The sequence below is a fragment of the Anser cygnoides genome, chromosome 5 (assembly GCF_040182565.1).
Source record: "Anser cygnoides isolate HZ-2024a breed goose chromosome 5, Taihu_goose_T2T_genome, whole genome shotgun sequence".
NCBI classification, from domain to species: Eukaryota; Metazoa; Chordata; class Aves; order Anseriformes; family Anatidae; genus Anser; species Anser cygnoides.
The window spans coordinates 35,019,845-35,037,796 of record NC_089877.1 but is presented as its reverse complement, the minus strand read 5'-3'; the positions used below and the strand labels follow the sequence as shown (position 1 = coordinate 35,037,796).

At 63.4% G+C, this 17,952-nt stretch overlaps 2 protein-coding genes across 3 annotated transcripts; one reads left to right on the top strand and one right to left on the bottom strand.

The window, feature by feature from the left end:
• The first annotated feature begins 799 nt into the window (after nucleotides 1-799).
• On the top strand, nucleotides 800-6,219 carry SIGIRR (single Ig and TIR domain containing). 2 transcript variants are annotated; one of them, XM_013198384.3, is made up of 10 exons: nucleotides 800-1,017; nucleotides 2,797-2,933; nucleotides 3,233-3,419; nucleotides 3,500-3,630; nucleotides 3,858-3,998; nucleotides 4,124-4,267; nucleotides 4,391-4,493; nucleotides 4,573-4,723; nucleotides 5,111-5,291; nucleotides 5,622-6,219. In XM_013198384.3, exons 2-10 carry the CDS (start codon nucleotides 2,927-2,929, stop codon nucleotides 5,822-5,824), a joined length of 1,248 nt encoding a protein of 415 aa, XP_013053838.1. In that variant the 5' UTR covers nucleotides 800-1,017; nucleotides 2,797-2,926; the 3' UTR covers nucleotides 5,825-6,219. The 2 variants fall into 2 exon arrangements, with proteins under 2 accessions (XP_013053838.1, XP_066854866.1); XM_066998765.1 differs by lacking the exons at nucleotides 800-1,017; nucleotides 2,797-2,933 and having other exon boundaries at nucleotides 3,243-3,419; nucleotides 3,484-3,630.
• Nucleotides 6,220-6,482: 263 nt separating this feature from the next.
• Nucleotides 6,483-17,274, bottom strand: PKP3 (plakophilin 3). Its single transcript, XM_048065194.2, has 14 exons — nucleotides 17,096-17,274; nucleotides 14,104-14,296; nucleotides 12,970-13,046; nucleotides 12,038-12,762; nucleotides 11,541-11,664; nucleotides 11,167-11,371; nucleotides 10,725-10,899; nucleotides 10,345-10,462; nucleotides 9,984-10,151; nucleotides 9,439-9,624; nucleotides 9,056-9,209; nucleotides 8,431-8,623; nucleotides 7,947-8,034; nucleotides 6,483-7,691 (listed from the first exon to the last, which is right to left on the bottom strand). The coding sequence occupies exons 1-14, from the start codon at nucleotides 17,132-17,134 to the stop codon at nucleotides 7,656-7,658; spliced, it is 2,481 nt and encodes an 826-aa protein (XP_047921151.2). The 5' UTR covers nucleotides 17,135-17,274; the 3' UTR covers nucleotides 6,483-7,655.
• Nucleotides 17,275-17,952: the final 678 nt, after the last annotated feature.

Here is a 17,952-nt window from a genome sequence, read left to right as displayed (position 1 = left end):
GGCAGTTCTTACCAATCCCACCACCATCATACTCCACTGGAGCAGGGCGTTTCAGGAGGAAATAGCCACTTTTCTTCCCTTTTCATCCCCAAACTGTGTGATGACCTCACTGAAGACACTGATTTTGGTGCTCTCAGGCAGCAGGTCAGGACTGAGATGCTCTTATACTAGTCATTCACTGCACCAAACACCACAGCTAGGAACATAACCCATGCCTGGGAGTGCTGCAGCTCTAATATTTACCTCCTTGGTAAATATCACAGCTGTTACCCGCTGCTAATCAGCAGCCACGTCTCACCCAGCCCCCGTTCCCCACTGCGAGCTGACCCCACATTACCCACTTGGTCCTGCTGAGATCCTTCAGGCACAGCTGCCACCCTCCTGGCCTTGTCTTCACCCCGCCATCAGTACCTCACCTTGACGAAGCCCCAAAGCACCAAGTTTTTAGGTGCTCAGCAAACTCTGTCTCCAAAATGCACCCTGAGCATCAAGTCAATGCCTCTGACCTCCCCTCTGTGGCCTGGGGAGCCGGTGTTACCGGTGGGTGCAGGTTTTGTCTCGCCCCAACGCCTCCACGGGCTTTTCCAGCCACAGGGGGCCGGGGGGAATTTCCTCCTGCATGCACCCAACTCCCCGGGGGCTGCTCGGCTGGCAGGGTGCACGGCTTGTCTTCCTTCTCCTTTTTTCTCTCTCTTTTTTTTTTTCCGTCTTTTTCCCCTCCCATAATGCCAAAGTTATTTAGTTTTTTTTTTTTTTCTCCAGCAGGTTCAGGTGGAGGTGGAGCAGCAGGAGGGAGGGAGGGACGGCCAACTCCTCCTGCAGGGCTGGCGCCCAGCGATTGGGGCGGCAGGAGAGCCCAGCAAAGGGCACGGGCTGAACCGGGGAGGGGGAAAAATAATAAATTAAAAAAAAATAAATCACCTCCACCAAGCACTGGTCCGGCAGGTCCAGTCGGCTCAAGCGGCGCGGGAGGGAGGCAGCTGGCAGGGAGCCTGCAGCCAGAGGAAGCTCCTGAAGGTAAATGCAGCTCTCCGCTGCTTCCCTTTCCGCGTCGAGGTCGTCTCGGCCAGGGTCGGTAGGGTCTTGTCCTCTCCCCGCAAGCCCCACCACTCTCCTCTGGCTCCCCAGGCAGCTTCCATCCCTGCTGCTTGCTCCCCTGCTGCCATGCCTCCCTGCCCGTCTCGCTCTCTCCATGGGCTTGCTCTCGGGGGGGATGCCACAGCCCAACCATCGTGCTTGGATTGCTCCAAATCCGGCCTGTTACTTATCCCAAGACATAGGAATTGGGAGTGTGCTACACGTTGCCCTGTGCTCCTCCTCCAGCCCTACACTGAGCTGCCCTCTGGGCACTCATTTTGTGCCCCAGAACAAAGGAGCCCCAGCTGTGCCTCCCCATGGGACTATGGAGGCATTGAGGGCTTCCCTCGGCTCTCTGGCCAGCCCCCATTTTGATGGGACTTAATATTTGCAACCATGAAATGATGTGAGAGCGACCCGTCTGGGCGGGACGAAGTGCAGACAGAGCATCCCACCAGGCAGGGAAAGCCCCACGCCACCCCAATATAGCCAGATGGGGGGGGGGGGGGGGGGGCTCATCTCCAGCCCCTGTTCTTCTATCATGGAGAAACCCAGTTAATCACGGAGACACCCAGTTAATATTTCTGGTATAAATCATTGTTCAGCTGCTCAAGTGTTTCCTGCGTACTTTGACCCCCGACTTCACCTGGTGCCAGGGCCGCTGTGCCAAAGGGAAGCAAGGTGCCTCCGTCCCCACTCCCAGCAGCGTCCCAGCATGGCTTCTCCAGGGACAAACTGGGTTTCATCATTTCAAAACCAGTTTGAGCGATGAAGGGCAGGGGCAAAGAGGCAGCCAAGAAGGATTTTTACCCCTGCTGGCCCCAGCAGTTATGCTGGGTGTGTTTACGGTCGCGCTGCCTTGCATAAACACCTGCAACGTGACGTCCTTGCTATTCCCACATCAGCCCCAGCAGGCACAACACCCGCGCTGGGGGCTCTGCAGGCGTCTGGGGACAGAGGAGCCCAACGCCACCACCAGGCTCTGCTTCACCGTTTGCTCCTGGTGCCTCTGCAATCTATCAGCAGGGTGCAGGGTGTCCTCCCTGATCCCCCTTCTTCCCATGGGTCGATTGCAGCCTCTGGTTGTGCGATGCCAGCCGGGGGCTGGTCCCCGAGACCCCCACATGCAGGGCACGTTGTGCGGCTGCGCCTCTCCCTGGGCACGGCCACGGGGCAGCACCGCACCAAGCCTCCTAACGTGGCTGGAGCACTGCACCCATTTAGATTAGTTCAACAGTATGAAAGCTCATGAGATAGGGAGCCTGTGCTGCTATAAATAAACCACCCCGTGGCTTAATTTGCAATTTCTATGGGCACCTTGGGCTGGAAGCAGCACCGTGGCCAAGCCGTGCAGCACGGAGGAGGGTCCCCCGCTTGCACACCCCAACGAGTGGCTGTGTTCAGATCGTGGCTCGTTTCCCCTCACCGGCCTCTGGCTGGTTTTAGCTGGCGGAACATTGTCCCGAAGCCATGTTTTTAATGTCCCACAGCCCTTAGTTGGTCATTAATCACCTCCTGACCAGGAATTTGCAGGCTGTAATTTAGCACTGTGCAGGCAGAGCAGGTGACTTAGTGGCTGTGCTTTGGCTTCGCCCCATGGTGGCTCCCACCACCCCGTGACCCAAATTGCTGCGGGGAGCAATAGGGCGCTTGCCCAGCGTTGTGCCAGCCCAGCAAGGAGCACCCAGTGCTCACGGAACAGTTTCTCATCTCTTCCAGCCCCAGTCCGCCCCGCGGTGGTGGTGGCAGCGGCAGGAGAACTTTGCCCCCCCCGGAAGACGGCACACCGCCGGGGCTCTCCTGTCGTGGGTGGCCCGCCAGCAATGCCAGCAGCTGATCGCTCCTGACCATGGCAGGTAGGCTGCAAAATGAAATGTTTCACATATTTTCAGCTGGGAAGGACCCCGTGCTCTTGGGCATGGCGGAGGTCCTGCTTGTTGCTCCGGGGGTGGGTGAGGGGCTGTCCAAGCCCCCAAAACCGGCCCAGCCTGCTGCAGTGCAGCTGCAATCAGTGCTCTCTGCCAGACCCCGGCGGCTGAGCTTGTTTTTCTGGGGAAGCCGGGATGGCTACAGGGCTGTCATGCTTTCCACACTGCCAGAAGGTGTATCCCTGATGGCTTTCCCCTCTGAAACCCCCTTCCCACTGTGCCCCCAGCCCTTTGCAGAGTGCCTCCCGAACTTCTCGTCCCGGCTGCCAACGAGACGCTGGCGCTGGCGCTGGGGAGCCGGATAGCGCTGAACTGCACCGTGCGCTGGGCAGCCACCGAGCACTGCGAGCCTGTGTCCGCCTGGACCAAAGATGGGCAGTGGCTGGGCAGCGAGAGCAGCCAAGACACCACTTGGTAAGGAGCCTGCCCCAGGGTACGTCTGTCTGTCTGTCTGTCTGGGTTGCCCAACCCACAGTAGCTCCTTCTCTCCCCAGGTTTGGCCAAAATGCCTCGGAGCACCTCCTCGCCACCATCCTGCACGTCAACCTCACACATGACGCTGACTTCGGGGTGTTTTCCTGCTGGGTCAGCAACGCCACGGCCACCTTCACCCTGCGGCGAGAGGGTAGGGGCACACAGGGACCAAATTCTGGTGGGGACAGGGCGGGGGACAAAGAAGGGACACCTATGAGGAGGGTGGTCACGTAGGGTGGCCGCAGTGGCCCCGTGGGTATCACAAAGCAGGCACTGGGGGCATGGCTGCATATTGGGGTGCAGACCACAATACATTAAACCCAGAAGCGTGGGTCTGGAGCCACTGACTGCTCACCGTTCCCTTCCCCATCCTTGCAGAGGCCGCGGGGCACGTGAGTGCGGTGCTGGCAGCCCTCCTGGTCCTGGCCCTCCTGATGCTGCTGGCTGGGTTCTACATCAGGTGCCGCCTGAGCGTGCTCCTCTGGTACAGGAACCACTATGGCGAGCTAGAGATAAATGGTGAGAAGGGTGTAGAGAACACGGTGCCCCCCCTTAGGACAAGCCTCCCCTGGGCCAGGGGCTCACCAGTGTGCAAAGCCCCCCCAGATAGGCTCCCCTTTTCCCCACGGTCACTGCCTCCCCAGATGGGAAGCTGTACGATGCCTACGTGTCCCACGCCACCGCCCCGGATGACCGAAAGTTCGTCCACTTCATTGTGAAGCCACAGCTGGAGAACCGCTACGGCTACAAGCTCTTCCTGGACGAGCAGAACATCCTGCCCAATGCTGGTAGGCACTGGCCGCCCACCCAGACCTCTGTGGGATTGGGCAGAGGGACAATGCCAGCACCTGGGCTTGGAAACCAAGAGGGGACAGGAAAAGGGCTGAGCTGCTTGTCTCTCTCCCACGCAGAGCCATCAGCTGACTTGATCATGAATGTAAGCCGGTGCCGGCGCCTCATCGTAGTCCTCTCCGTGGCCTATCTGGAGCAAGACTGGTGCAACAGCAGCTTCAGGTACGAGCCTGCTCCTGTCAGCTCCTGAGGGAGAGGAGGCGATGGGCCCTCACCCTCCTGCCACATGCCTGACTCACAGGGAAGGCCTTTGGAGGTTGCTGGAGCTCTCCAAGAAACCCATCTTCATCGTCTTCGAGAGCCAGTACCGGGAGATCACGCACCCTGCCATCAGCCTGCTGAAGCAGCACAGGAATGTGGTGACCTTGCTGGTGTGGCGAGCTGACTCCATGGTAAGAGCAAGGTCCCATATTGCCAGCACCCCCCCTTTCTATCCCCGGTGCCCCAGTTTGTATAAACTCAGTGATCAGGAGCCCCGTGCCGCTCCGGGGCGTCCCCCAGCTGAAGGAGCCGGGGCAGCGAAGCTTTGTCCCCGCGCTGCTGTGGCTGCTCATGTCTCAGGGCCGGGCTGTGAGCTGCTGCGCTCCAGCAGGTTGGGCCGGTTTCTCTGCCGCTGCGCGGGCACGCTGCCATGCCGAGAGCACAGCTCTCACCTTGGCTGAGCTCCCAGCTCCAGAAAGAGAGAGCCGAGCCCCACAGAGCCTGCCACAGCCCCACACAGGCCGGGCTTGGCTTTGCTGCAGCCTTAATTCGACTTGGTCCCTTCTTAACCCACACAGACCCCGTCGTCAGACTTCTGGAAAGAGCTGTGCCTGGCCCTGCCCCGCAAGGTGTCCTTCCAGGGGACCATGGGGGACCCGCAGACCCAGCTGCAGGAGGACAAGGACCCCATGCTGATCCTGCACAGCAGCTACCTGGACAGCCGGGGGGACCCCCACCCCGACGGAGACCTGGGTGCAGGTTCGTGTCCTCCACCTCCTCTCCCATGGGGGACAGATGTGCTGGGGACAAGGGGAGCCGTGTGCTAGAGGTCACCGGCCTGACGTCCCTCTGTGCAATGCACAAGGGCAGAAGTTTGCCAGTCCTGGGGTACAGAGGTGTTAATTTTATTGGCAGGGCCACGAGGGATCCTTTTGAACCAGTGCCAGTGGGTTGGGGGGGCAGAGGGGCTGCTCAGAGTGGGGCCAGCCTCACAGCTTGCCCCTTTGGACTACATTTACACTACTGTAGTGGTAAGGTTGGCTTGAGCCCCTTCCCCAACACCTAACCCATCTCCCCAACTCCTTCCAGGCCTCCGTGGATGTCTTTTCAGAGGACCCCCACCTCCCCACGTCAGCAGCCTCAGGGTGCCTGCGGCTTTGGCCGCCGGCACGCCAGAGGACGCGCAGCAGAGGGATGGACACAGAGCCGAGATCGACATCTCGGACCTGGGCTCGCGCAACTACGGCGCCCGCACAGACTTCTACTGCCTGGTGACGGAGGATGACATCTGAGCAGGGCCACGATGGGGAAAGGGGGTGCCCCCTGCTCCGCAGGACTGCACGGATCCAGGTCGCAGCTGGAGGATCCCAAGCGCTGTGACTGGACCAGCACTGGGAAGAGAGGAGCTGGCTCCTTCTGGCAGCAAGTTCTCTGCTTGAAAACCACCGCAGGGCCTGGGCACCCTTGGGTGCTGGGTCCCCCTCCCTTGCCACGGGTGGAAGGGACATTTTTTCCACCTAAAGGACAAATGTTGGGATTGGCGATGCCCTCCAAGAAGCAGTGTGCACTTCTGTCCCTTTTCCCCTCATGCCCCCAGTGGCCTGGGCTGGAAAACCCATGGGAGCAGCCAGAGCACCGCCGGCTGCATCACCCCAATCCCAGTGGCAATAAAATGCTGCTGCTTGGAGCAGCCCTGGTTTGTCTGCAGGGACACGGGTGACACTGGTGGGCCCGCGGTGGGTGGCAGGGCACTGGGGGGTCTCCCTGCCATGGACAGTGGGGCAGGCAGCTCCCCACACTGCCCCTGTGCTGTGTGGTGTCCTGTCCCCACACCGTGTTCCCACCACGTTGACTCAGAACAAAGAGGACGAGCATGCTGGCACCGCAGGGCCAAGCTCCCCCACGCCAGCATCCCGCAGGTCCTCTCTTCCCCTCCAGCAGGCGCAGGGGTGTTGTTCAAGGCCTTTATTTCGGGGATACACAGTGCTCGGGGAGCTCGTACACGGAGAGCTGGGGAGACAAACGCATCGCCCGGACCACGCTGGGCCCAGGCATGCCAGGACAGCCGCGTCCAGGGCTGCCGCAGCCCCTCCTGGCAGCGCTGCCTGCTCTCCCCACCCCGCCTGCCCCCCACCCCCTGTACCTATACTCTACCCCGTTTCCCAGACAGGGCGCGCGGCACACCCCAAGCGCAGGGCTCCCCCTACCAGCCCCAAACCCACTGGCAGACCCAAGCGACCCCCAGCCCCGCCGCACACCCCAACCCGGCCTCCGCCTCCGCAAAGTGAGCTTTGGACCCACGCTGGCCCCGCTGGCGCCAGCCCGCGCCGGGCACCAAGGGCATCTCCCCACCCCATGGGGAGACGCCGCCCAGCAAACACAAGCTGCCTGGCCCTGCCCGGATCCTGCTTACGCAGCACCAGCCCCAACCCCGAGCCCTTAACAGAGCAGCAGCAGTGCCCCAAACGGTCCCTGTGGGGTGCAGGGATGGGGACAGCCCACCTCCCCGCAGCGGGGGCACGGGCAGCCTCAGTCACAGCTCCACGCGGAGCCCCCAGCAAAGGGAGGACTGAGAACCACATCGCCGATGCCAGTCCCGGCTCCTTACAGCCACGTAAGGAACCGCCCCTCAGAAAATCTGGGGAGCCAACAGCAGCCACCTTGGACACCCCCCCCCCCCAGGCTCCCTGCGTTGCGCAAAGCCCCGTCCCCATGCAGCCAGGGCAGGACTGGTGGCACAGGCACCTGGTACGCCGCGATTTGGGGAGCTCAGCCCTCTTAGTGGGGGGGAGCTGGAAGAGGAACTCCCTCAAAAGCCCCCCCTCACCACCAGCACTGCTTTGCAGGAGCCTCCCCAGAGCTTCTGCTCCTCGGCCAAGCCACGAGACGAGCTTGAATTGGCGCAGGAAGGAGGGGGGGGCTTTGCAGCACCTGCGTCTCCAGCCCAGGGACAGGGTGCCCAGCAGAGGGGTGCAGGCACGAGGGGTACAAGGAGCAGCCGGGGACTACGCTACGCAGCAGGGGGTCCTGTGGCGAGCAGCTTCCCCAGGGCGCAGGAGGCAGCGAGGAGCGTCCCAGCAGGGAGAGCGAGGGCTGTGCAGTCCCTTCTCTCAGGGTTTGTCCTTACAGGCTGAGGAAGTCCTCCTTCCGGTACCCCTTCTGCAAGAGAACAGGCCACCCGTCACACGCTCTGTCACACCACTGTCCCCGCTCTTCTAGGCGCCTGCCACCAAGGGGACGATGCTTTGGGGACGTCCCCACCTCTTCAGGAGGCAAAGGCAGAGAGGCCAAGAGAGCCGTCTGCCTGGATGCATCTGGGTGGCTCGGTTTTCCAGGGTGAAGCCCCTGACCCTGGCTCCCTTGGGCTCCACCCCGGGGCCCCGCTCCAGGATCCCGTAGGAGGGAGGTACGTACCACCTTGAAGTCCCGGTGGAGCTTGGTGTACTGCCACATGTTGCCCAGGAGGCTGGCCGCCGCTCTGGAGGACTTCTCGTTGTCCGAGCTGGAGCAGAGAGAGGCTGCAATGAGTTTTTGGGTACCACCAGGCACAGGATGGCGCCCACCAGCCCACGGATACCACCCCAGAAGGGCCAAGGACTTGGGGGAAAGAGGCAGAAGACTAGAGGCTGGGGCCCACCATGACGGGCTGGGTGAGCAGTGGTGAAGGGTGGCTGCAGCAACGGGCAACCCCCCGGTGGGGTGTCCCGAGAAGGCTGTAAAGGGCTGGAGGCCGGCCTTGAGGCCGCTCCGCACTGCTCTGGGGGTTCCCAACACCAAGCCTCAGGAAGGGAGGCTGGTTGTGAGCCTCGTCCACCTCGCTGGAGCGGGGGAAGAAGGGGAAGAGCAGGACTGGACCCCAGGTCCACACTGGGAGAGAGGAGCAGCAGGGAGCTCCCACCTGTCCCTTCTCTTCTTGATGTAGAAGAGCTTCCTGAGGCCATCGAAGTAGACGATGTCGCGGGCAGCCATGGGGCTCTCCACCACCAGGTTGTTGAGCACGGCGATGATGTTCACGATAACGTCAGCAGGAGGTGCCTTGTCCCCAACGCTCCCCGGCAGCTTCTCAATCAAGTGGCTGACCACCTTGGTTGCTGGTGGGCAAAGGCATCGTGTCAGAGCCCCAGGGGAGGTGTGGTGGCCTAAGGGAAGAACCCTGCGGCCAAAAACCCCACGGAGCAGGACCAGGGGTATCTTCAAGCCCCAGCTTTGCTCTCTGCCCTCTCTGCCGGGGCTCCCTGGCACCTGGGAGAGGAGCAGCCGACGGGATGGGCGAGGGGGGCAAGGACAAATCAAGTGAGATGGAGGGGTTGAGGCAGAGCAGAGCACGCAAGAGGCATTTGGTCACTGGGGACAGGGGACGGAGAGGACGCCTCACATGCAGGCAGTCTGCCTGCCTCTAGCTGTGAGCTCAGCAGGCAGGAAGGTGCTGAGACACGCCCGGAGGTAACCAGAGGCCAAACCAAGGATCAAAAAGGGTGGAGAGCGTCCAGCCCTGGCCCTGCCCAGCCCTCCCTGGCACTCACACATCTCGTCCTTGTTGCGCGCGTGGCGGGACAGGTTGCGGATGAGCCCCGTCAGCGAGCGCAGCTGGTGGTGGTCGGCGGTGCGCACGCGATCCAGGACGGGGTTCAGGATGCGCTCCTGCTCCAGGGCCAGCCGGCTCAGCACGCCCGCCCACTGCGGGGGCAAAAACACGCGGTGGAGGCACCCATTAGGACCACTGGGCACCCGCCTCCTCCTGCCCCGTTCCTCCTCCTCCTCGCCTTGCCCAGCGTGGCCGGATGACCTGGCTGGCGAGGAGCGTGGCGGCCACGTCCCCCCCCCCAGGCACAGCAGTGACCAGCGGGAACAGCCCAGCGAGACGGGACAAGCCCAGGGGACGGACGCTCCCCTCCCGCGTCCTCACCCTGCGGTCCCCGGCAGTGATGTTCTGCAGGGCGCCCGAGGCCGCCTCGGTCGTGTGCTTGTTGAGCTCGCAGCGCTGCAGCAGCCGGTTGTAGATGCCCACGATCTGCGGGTTCCAGAGCCACTCCATGCCCTTGGGGTCCTTGGAGACCTCTGTGAAGGTGACGATGTCCGCGTTCAGGTAGTGCTGCGGGGACGGGGGGGGGGGGGGGGGGGGGGGGGGGGTGCATTGTTAGACCTAGAGGGGTGTCCCCTCCGCAGTGTCCCTTGCCGCTGGCGTCCCCTGTGTGCACGGGCACCTCCAGGACCTGGCAGGGAGCTGGCAGGTCACACCCTTCAGCATGGAGGGGGTTGGCACCAATTGCCGCATGCAAGCGCCATCTGATTCACCCTCTGCTGAGCTCACCCGCGTGTCCCACCCAGCAGCCAAGGCCAGCGTCCACCTCCGCCCCGCTGTCATCACATCCACCAGCTGCTTCCCTGCCCCGGCTGATGCGGCTGTCACGGCACAAAAAGGGCCCCCCCAAAACCGCCCCCGCCACTGACCTCACGTGCTTTCTTGCTCTGGGGGCTGAAGCAGCCCACCAGCTCCCCCGTCATGGTGCCACCGTTGTTCCTGCGGTGGCCCTCCAGGCGCTGGAGGGAGGAGGGGGGCATTTCGTCGTACAGACGGTAGGAGAGGTTTCGCAGGACGCAGACTGCATTCTCCACGCTCTGGGGAGAGAAACGGGGTATGGAGGGGTCAGTCCTGGAGAGCACGGAGCGTGGGCACAGCCCCTGGAGCACAGTCATAGAGGGGGTCCCTACTGGGATCCACGGCCAGAGTCACACCAATGACACCAACACTGGCAGCGCCCTGCTGTGCCCAGTAAGCTTGGACATATCCAGAGCAAATCCCGGGGCTCACCTTGTCCTCCGACTTGCCCACTTCCAGGGAGCTGTTCACGTAGTGGATCATGGAATCCACCAGCCCGTGGCACTCGCGCATCTTCTGCCGGGTCTGCTGGCTGGCAGAGCTGAGATTCCTGCACAGGGAACAGGGATCCATCACAGCAAGAAGGGGCTTTCCCGTGACCACCACCTCCTGGTGCCCCACCACTGCAGGGAAGGCAGCTAAAGCCACGGGGCTGACAACACTTTGCCTTGATGCACCAGCGCTGCAAGGGATTGGGACCCCAGAAACCAGCCCTAGGGCCCTGGCTCAGTACGTTGGCAGTGCAAGTGGTGTCTCTTCCGCCACCCAAACCTCTACCCTCAGCAGGAGTGGAGCTGGTGCAGAGCAGGTACCTGAGGAAGCCCGTGGAGTTGTAGAAGATCTCTGCCTCGGAGGGGTTCTGCTGGATGACGCCCGAGCCACCCAGCCCAGAAAGGGGGACCAGGACGAGGTCTGTGAGCTGCTCCAGCGTGTCCCGAGCCAGGCGATCCTTCAGGTTGTCGCTGGAGGAGAGATTCCACAGGATCCCTGCGCAGAGGAGAGGGATCGTCAGACCTGGGGACGGCTGCAGAACATGCCCACCCTGACCCACCTCCCCAGGGCTCACACTGGCCACCCACAGCCAGGCACAGCAACGGGACAGCTCGCGGCTGGGGACACCACCCAGGTGGGTGCTGACAATGCAAAGAAGTTGTCCCCACCAAGCATCACCCTGGCCTTACTCACAGCAGGGGGTGGACCAGACCCACCTCCACGCGAGGAGGACCCCAACCTGCCCCCGTGGCCATCTCTGACCTGTGACGTTCTTGCGGAGCTCATCGTCAGGCTCCCGCAGCGTCCGCATGAGCTCATAGATGCCGTTCTCCTCCACCAGCGCCAGCTTGTTCTCGGCGTTGTCGTAGATGAGGTTGCGCATGGCGCCGGTGGCGTGGCGCTGCACCTCCTGGTTGGGGCTGTTGAAGAGCTTCACCAGCTTGGGCATGGCCTGGAGGCTGCGGGCCTGGGAGGGGAGAGGCCAGATGGGTTGAGAGGCCAAGCCCCTCTCCCTTTCGCTTGGGGTCCAGGGCTCCCTCCACCTCCTTCACCCCTCCAGGAGCGCCCCACCATAGCAGAAAGGAGCGGGGGACCTGATGAAAGCAGGGACAGCCCCGTCCTCTGCAGGTGCCCACCTGCTTCTTGGCGTTGCTGTCACTGTAGCATTTGTGCTGGAGGTAGGCAGCGCCCAGGACCTGCAGGTTGGGGTCACTGGCTATCAGGTATTTCACCGCAGAGGGCAAGTCGATGTCATCAAACCTGGAAGCCACAGGCAGATAAGGAAGAGCCCAGGCAGGGCATCCCCCGAGGGTCTTCTACCTCTGCTCCCCACCACATCCCACTTCTCCAAGAACAGCCAACCCATCACACTTCTTCCTGTGGCCGAGTGAGCGTCTTCCCACCCTCACATCTCAGGATGGGCTCCTGGCAGGAGATAAAGGCACGTAGAGGAGATAAAGGCACTTAGAGCTTGACCCGCACCATGGTACCTTGCTATGGGGCTGAATCCTGCCAACCACCTCACCTCTCCTGCTTCCCTCGCAGCAAGGCAATGCCAGGAGGGCTGGAGGGTTTTGCCCTAAACCAGCCGAGTGCCTAAGGAGGACAAAGGACACAGCTGGTTGGCACTCACCCTCCCGACTGCTGGGTGAGCAGCGTGCTGTGCCCATTGTACATCTCCATGGCGCGTTGGTCCTGGAGGTGGTGGCTGGACTCAGCCAGGCTGCGCACGGAGGGTGCGCGGGAGCTGTGCTCCACCATGCCCATGTAGGAGCCCCCGATGCCCGCCTGCGAGGACGGCTGGATGCTGCCGAACGAGCTGGTGCTGAGGCGGGAGCGGTTGTTGCTCTGGAAGCGCTGGAGCGTGCGCATGGCCGGCGCCCGGATGGTGCGGCTCTGGGGCACCTCACCACCATCCAACCAGTCGGAGGAGCTCTTTGCGTTGGAGCCAGCGCTCATCTGCCTCTCGAAGGTGTACGAGCGGGTGAAGCCGCCGTTGCCTTGGCTTTTGTAGAGGGACCGGTGGCCCATGGGGTCCAGCTGATCCGAGATGACGCTGTAGCGGTCGTCCGCAGCGGTGGGTGGCAGCGGCCCGTCAGCCAGCCGCAGGGAGCGCAGCGACAGCGTGTCGAAGCTCTGCCGAGCCCGGTAGTTGCGCTCATGGAAGGAGCTGGGGCGCGGGGAGGTGTTGGCAGCCTGCGACATGGCGTAGCCGGTGCCGTAGGCCCGGCCCTTCGCTATGCCCCCGTTGCTGATGGTCGCCATGCGTTTGTGTGGCGTGAGGTCCACCGCTGACCGTGAGGACCAGCTGCTGCCCTTGAGCGTGCCAAAATCTTTCTTGGCCATTGACTGATACATCTGCAGGGCGGGGAGCACAGGGTTAAGGGAGGATGCCTGTGAGCCTGTCCCCTCCATCCCCACCATGAGCAGAGGAAAGGACAGAGCCAAGAGCCCCCTCGGTGCTAAGTTGCAACTAGAAAAGCTACAGCTAGAGGCTGGGCATCCCCAGCTGACTGGGAGATGGGTCCCAGTGCAGGGGGGGATGGCGAACCCCCCAGTACATACCGAGCTTTTGGAGTCCAAGCCATTGCTCTGGGAGCGGGAGCTGAAGGACGGGCGCAGGGTCGTGCCATACTGACCGCCTGCGGGATGGAGGTTGGAGGCAGTGAGGGGCACACACACATCCAAGCAAGCGGGGAGACATTTGGGCAGAGTGGGACGGATGCTGCCCCCCTACCCTGCTGCCCTAGGGGTAGCAGAGCCCCTCTGGGAGCTGCGCTGGTGCCAGGGCAGTGGCAAGAGGGATGAGCGAGTCAGAGGACTGGGGATGTGCCTGCCTTCCAGCCACGGAGAGCAGGAAGAGGCCGTGGAGACAGCGCGCCTCCCACGGCCTCCCTGCCTTTCATCGTGCCCCGACGGCGAGAGGAATAATTGCTACCTTGGCAGGGACACGGTGGCTCAGCACGGCTCCCCTTGGCCTTACCAGGGCTGGGATCTGTGCTCAGAGAGCCTGCCGTGCCCTAGCCGGGACGCTTAGTCATGGCCTCCTGCTGCGGGAGGCTGCGGAAAGCACAAACGTGCCACCACAGCCCGCCGGGTGGCCGTCAACAGCGGTGCTGTGGCTTGGGTGCCACCAGGTGTCGGAAGGGGGACAGCTGAGGATAGGGACAGCTTTGGGGCTCGGGGGGTGAGCAAGGCAAGAGCTGGGAGCCCCCAAAAGCTGGTCCCAGGGACGGGGCACAAGGGAGGAGAGGGAGACCCCTGCCACCGCTGTGGCCACAACGGGAGCGTGACCCGCACGCACACCCAGCCTTGGTGAGCCCAGGGGTGCCGCGGGGGCTCTCCCCTTGCCGCGGCGCAGCCCAGGGCGCAATGGGGAGAAGCAACAGGGCGGAGGCCACGAGCTCAGACGTTAAATGGAGGCGCTTGGAGCCCGGCCAGCAAGGTGAGACGCCGCTGAGAACCCAGGGACGGGGAAGACGCAGCCCGCAATCCCCAGGGAGCCCAAAGCAGGGAGCGGGACCCTGCTTCCCTCGGGGTGGGGGGAAACTGAGGCACGGGGGAAACCAGCCCAGGCTTGACCCAGTTTGCTCCGGGGCGTGGGGCAGGTGTGGGCACGGGACTCCTGTTGAAGCGCAGGGAAAAGGGAAACCCCCCACCCCCCCCCCTAAATAAAAAAGCCACCTCGCGGTCTCCCACCTCTGCCGTCGACCTGGTCGAGCACAGCGGCCTCGGGGTGCGCGGCGGCCGCCTGCCCCCGCAGCAGCATACGGATGCGGACCTGCTCCTGGACGCGGGCGCTGCGCAGCCTCTGGGCCTCGGCTGCCTCCCGGCCTCGGCCATCCAGCTGCCGGTCGGAGGGCAACGCCAGCGAGCAGACGCCGGCCTCGGGCTGCAGGGCCGAGAGCAAGAAGTTGTTCGTCTCCTGCATGGTGGTGGCGGCGAGCGGGGCCGAGGCGAGCGGGGCCGCCCTACTACGCAGGTGAGCACGGCAGGGCGGCGGCGGGGCCTTCCCTGAGCCGTAGGGAGGCACCCGGCCCGCCCCGCCGCCGCCACGCCTCGGCGGCCGCTGCTCACGCCCGGGTAGGAGAGGGCGGCCGCGGGCCCCCCGCCGCCATCGAGGCCCCCCGAGGGGTGCCCACAGGTGGAGGTGCCAAGGGGCGGCCTCACGACAACGAGAGCATGAGGGGTGTGGAGGCTGCCCGAAGGGGTTTGGGGGAGGACGTGCCTGAGGCTACCATGACTGCCTTGGCAGGCTCCCCATTAACCCCGAGTCTCAGAAGCTGCCCTACCAGTAAGCCCCAGACCTCCCCATTAATCCCCAGACCCCTGCATTGACCCACCAGTGAGACGTGGACCCCTACGTGGTCCTGCCAGCTGACCCTTGGAGAGCCACTGACCCCTGGGCAGCCTCCCTGTTGACCCGCAGACCTTTGTGTGGTCTCTTTGGTGAGCCCTGGACCCCAGTATGGATCCACCAGTGAGACCTGTACCACCCCATGGCCTCTCCGGTCAGTCCCAGAACGCAAGGCGACCCCCCCGGAGAGCCCCAGACACCCACATCACAGCTCAGAAGGGTTCTGGACCACCAGCTAGCCTCCTTGTTGACCCCCTTGTGGCCCACCAGCGAGCTTCAGACCTCCGCGTGGCCTCTCCAGTGAGCCACAAACCCCACATGGACAACCACTGATCTCCCCCATATCCCCCCATCACCTCCCAGCCAGCCTCAAACCAACAGACAACCTCCTTAGATAGCCCCAGACCCCCACGTGGCCTCCCAGGAGAGTCCTGGACCCCCATGCAGCCTCCCCATTGACCTGCAGAGCCCCCCGGCAGTGAGCTCAGGACCTCCATGTGGCCTCCACAGCCAGTCTCAAGCCATCTCCTCGGACAGCCCCGGCTCCCAGGCAGCCCCCAAACGCTGACCCTCGCCCCCCCAGGTGCTCCCCACCCCAGGTGGGGCACAGGGCTGGCCCACCAGGGGTCTCGGGGCAGTAATTAGGGGCCAGGCTCTCCCTGCTTTGCTTTTCAAATCAGCTGGGGAATTAAACAATAATAATAATAAATAAATAAAAAAAGGGGGCGGCTCAACGCCGCTGGGCTGGTGGCTGTGAGCATGGAGGCAATGAATGTGGGGTGACTCAGCTGCTGCCACGCACAGGCACTAATTAGGCTCGCCCCACCCACCCAGCCACCCTGACCGACCCCAGCTTGGGGGGGGGGGCACGCCTGCTTTTCCTCAGCCCAGCACGCTCCCGAAATCCCCACGGCTTTGTTTTGTGCCAGGCCATAAACCACCGCTTTCCCTTCTGCCCAAGTTCTTTTCCTGAGCTGCGCACTCATGAACCGAGCTGTGTACGTTCTCAGCCTCGGGATGGGGTTGGAGCGGGACCGTCGGTGTCCGCGGTGGCTTTGGCGCTCAGCGTCACCGCTCTGGCCCCGCCTGGCAGAAGCGTCTTGGGGTTTGGCAGCTGGTGAGCTGGCCAGGGCTTGCAACACCCAGCGATGACAGCTCCAGACGGCAGCTTTTGTGCTTCGGTAGGAGGGGGAAAAGAGCGAGGAGGAATGTGCCGCCGTCAGCAGGAGCAGCGGCTTATTCTGGGCGGGAGAGCATTTCACAGCCAGGCAGCCTGTCCTCTGCTTTGATGTGTTCCCCAGCGCTGGTGGCTGCAAACCCCAAAACCCCAGGGCCACCACAGCACCGTGCCCCGGGACTGATGACCCCCCCACCTCCCCATCTGTCCCTGGGGGGCTTTGTAGGTTTCGGGATCACACCTGATCCTTCCTTTTTGGGGTCTGCAGCCCTAAGGAGACCCCGCTCCCAGCTCCGTGCCCACCTTGTGCCACCCACACGGGTATACCGAGTCTAGCAGAGCTCTGCAGGGCGCTCCCAGCCCGCATGAATCACATCCCCCCCGCCCCGGGAGCAGGCGGTTCTCTCCCCGTGCAAGTTGCTGCTTGCTTGCGGCCCCATGCCAGGCTCCGAGGGACTCGGGGACACCCCTCAGGCATGCCTCCGCACCCCCAAAGTGGGCAGCCGGGGCTCTGCAGCCCCACAAAACCATTCAGATCGGGCACTTAGAAAGAGAAACAGCAGCAAATCGGCACAACGCTCCTATTTGGAGCAGAACCAAGGAGATGTGGCCACAGCCAGAGTGATGAGGGGATGAAAAAACTCTGCGGACACACCAAAGCAGCTGCTGGCTCGCACCCTGGAGGCACCCACATCCTCTCCTCTGTGCTGCGACTAACGCCGTGTCCCCCACGAGACCTCCGCGCCCGGGTGCAGGTTGTCCCCTCAGCCCCACTGGGTGCCTGTCCCTAAAAGCAGGTCCCCGGGGAGCCTGTGGCTGCCGGTGCCACCGGCGGTTCAGGCAGGGAGTGGCTGACGGCACCGCAGCGCACGTGGGCCTCCCTGCCCGCAGTGTCCCTTTGACAGCGGGGACACAGAGGCACGAGGACGTTTGGGGAGGGACAGAAAAGCTGCTCGGCCAAAGCTGGCCGGGAGCTGGCAGCTGACGGACACATCATCCAGCACGAGCTGCCCCTTGCCACCTGGACGAGCTGGCTGTGGGGTTGCCAAAGGGTGGCTGATGCCACCAGCTCGTCCCAGTGGGACCCACAGCCCCTCAACACAATGACAACCCACACTGGGGACAGCCACACATGTGCGAGACTGGCCGGCACGTACCTTGTTGGGTGGCCCTGGAGGGCCGGTGCCCTGCAGCATCCTCCCGGCCAGGCGCGTGCCCCTCCGGGTGCTTCGGGGGAGCCGAGCACCCCGGTGCGGGGTCGGTGTTGCCGTCTGCGCCGTGGCGGGTGTGGGGCCGCGGCAGGGCCCGCCCCGGGAGCTTACCCAACCAGTCTCTTCACCGTTGTTTTGCATGTGCGCTCAAAAACCCGCTTGCCTCACAGCCAAGTTTGTGCTTTTGGGGCTCGTGACAAGGCTTCGGTTCTCGGTGGCTCTGCGACTCGCCATCAGTGGGGTTCCACGGGTCCCCCCGTCCCAGTCACCTCCACGATGGTCCCAAAAGCCCTTTCGGTCCCCACCACCGTGCCCCTTTGGCTAATGCGTCCTTCCCAATGTGGGCCATTGAACCCCCCACCCAGCTCAGGGCACCCATGGGTGCAACAAGAGGCTTCTGAAGAAGACAAGGGGGAGCAGAAGCAGGGGAGGGGGATGCAGCTTTTGGGGCAAGGGGCTCCCCCCTGCCCTAGAGGCTCCCGGGGAGCATGTTTGCATGTGTGGGATTGAGCAGGAGCCCTTTGAAGCCCAGATAAGCTGAAAGGGAGCGTTCGAAACGAGCCAAACCAGTTTCGGGGCCATCTCTCCCACCAGCACCGGAGCCACGGCTCCACACCGCACCCAGTGCTTGCCAGCCCCCTTTGCCCACCACCATCCCTGTGCTCAGCCCCATGGCCGGCCCCACAGAGAGGTGCTGGGCCACAGGCTCTGGGCTGGCACACATCTCTGTCCCCCCCCACCCCACAGGACCCAACAAGCCCAAATGCAGCACCCCCCGGGGCAGGGCGAGCCGCTCAGCAAAC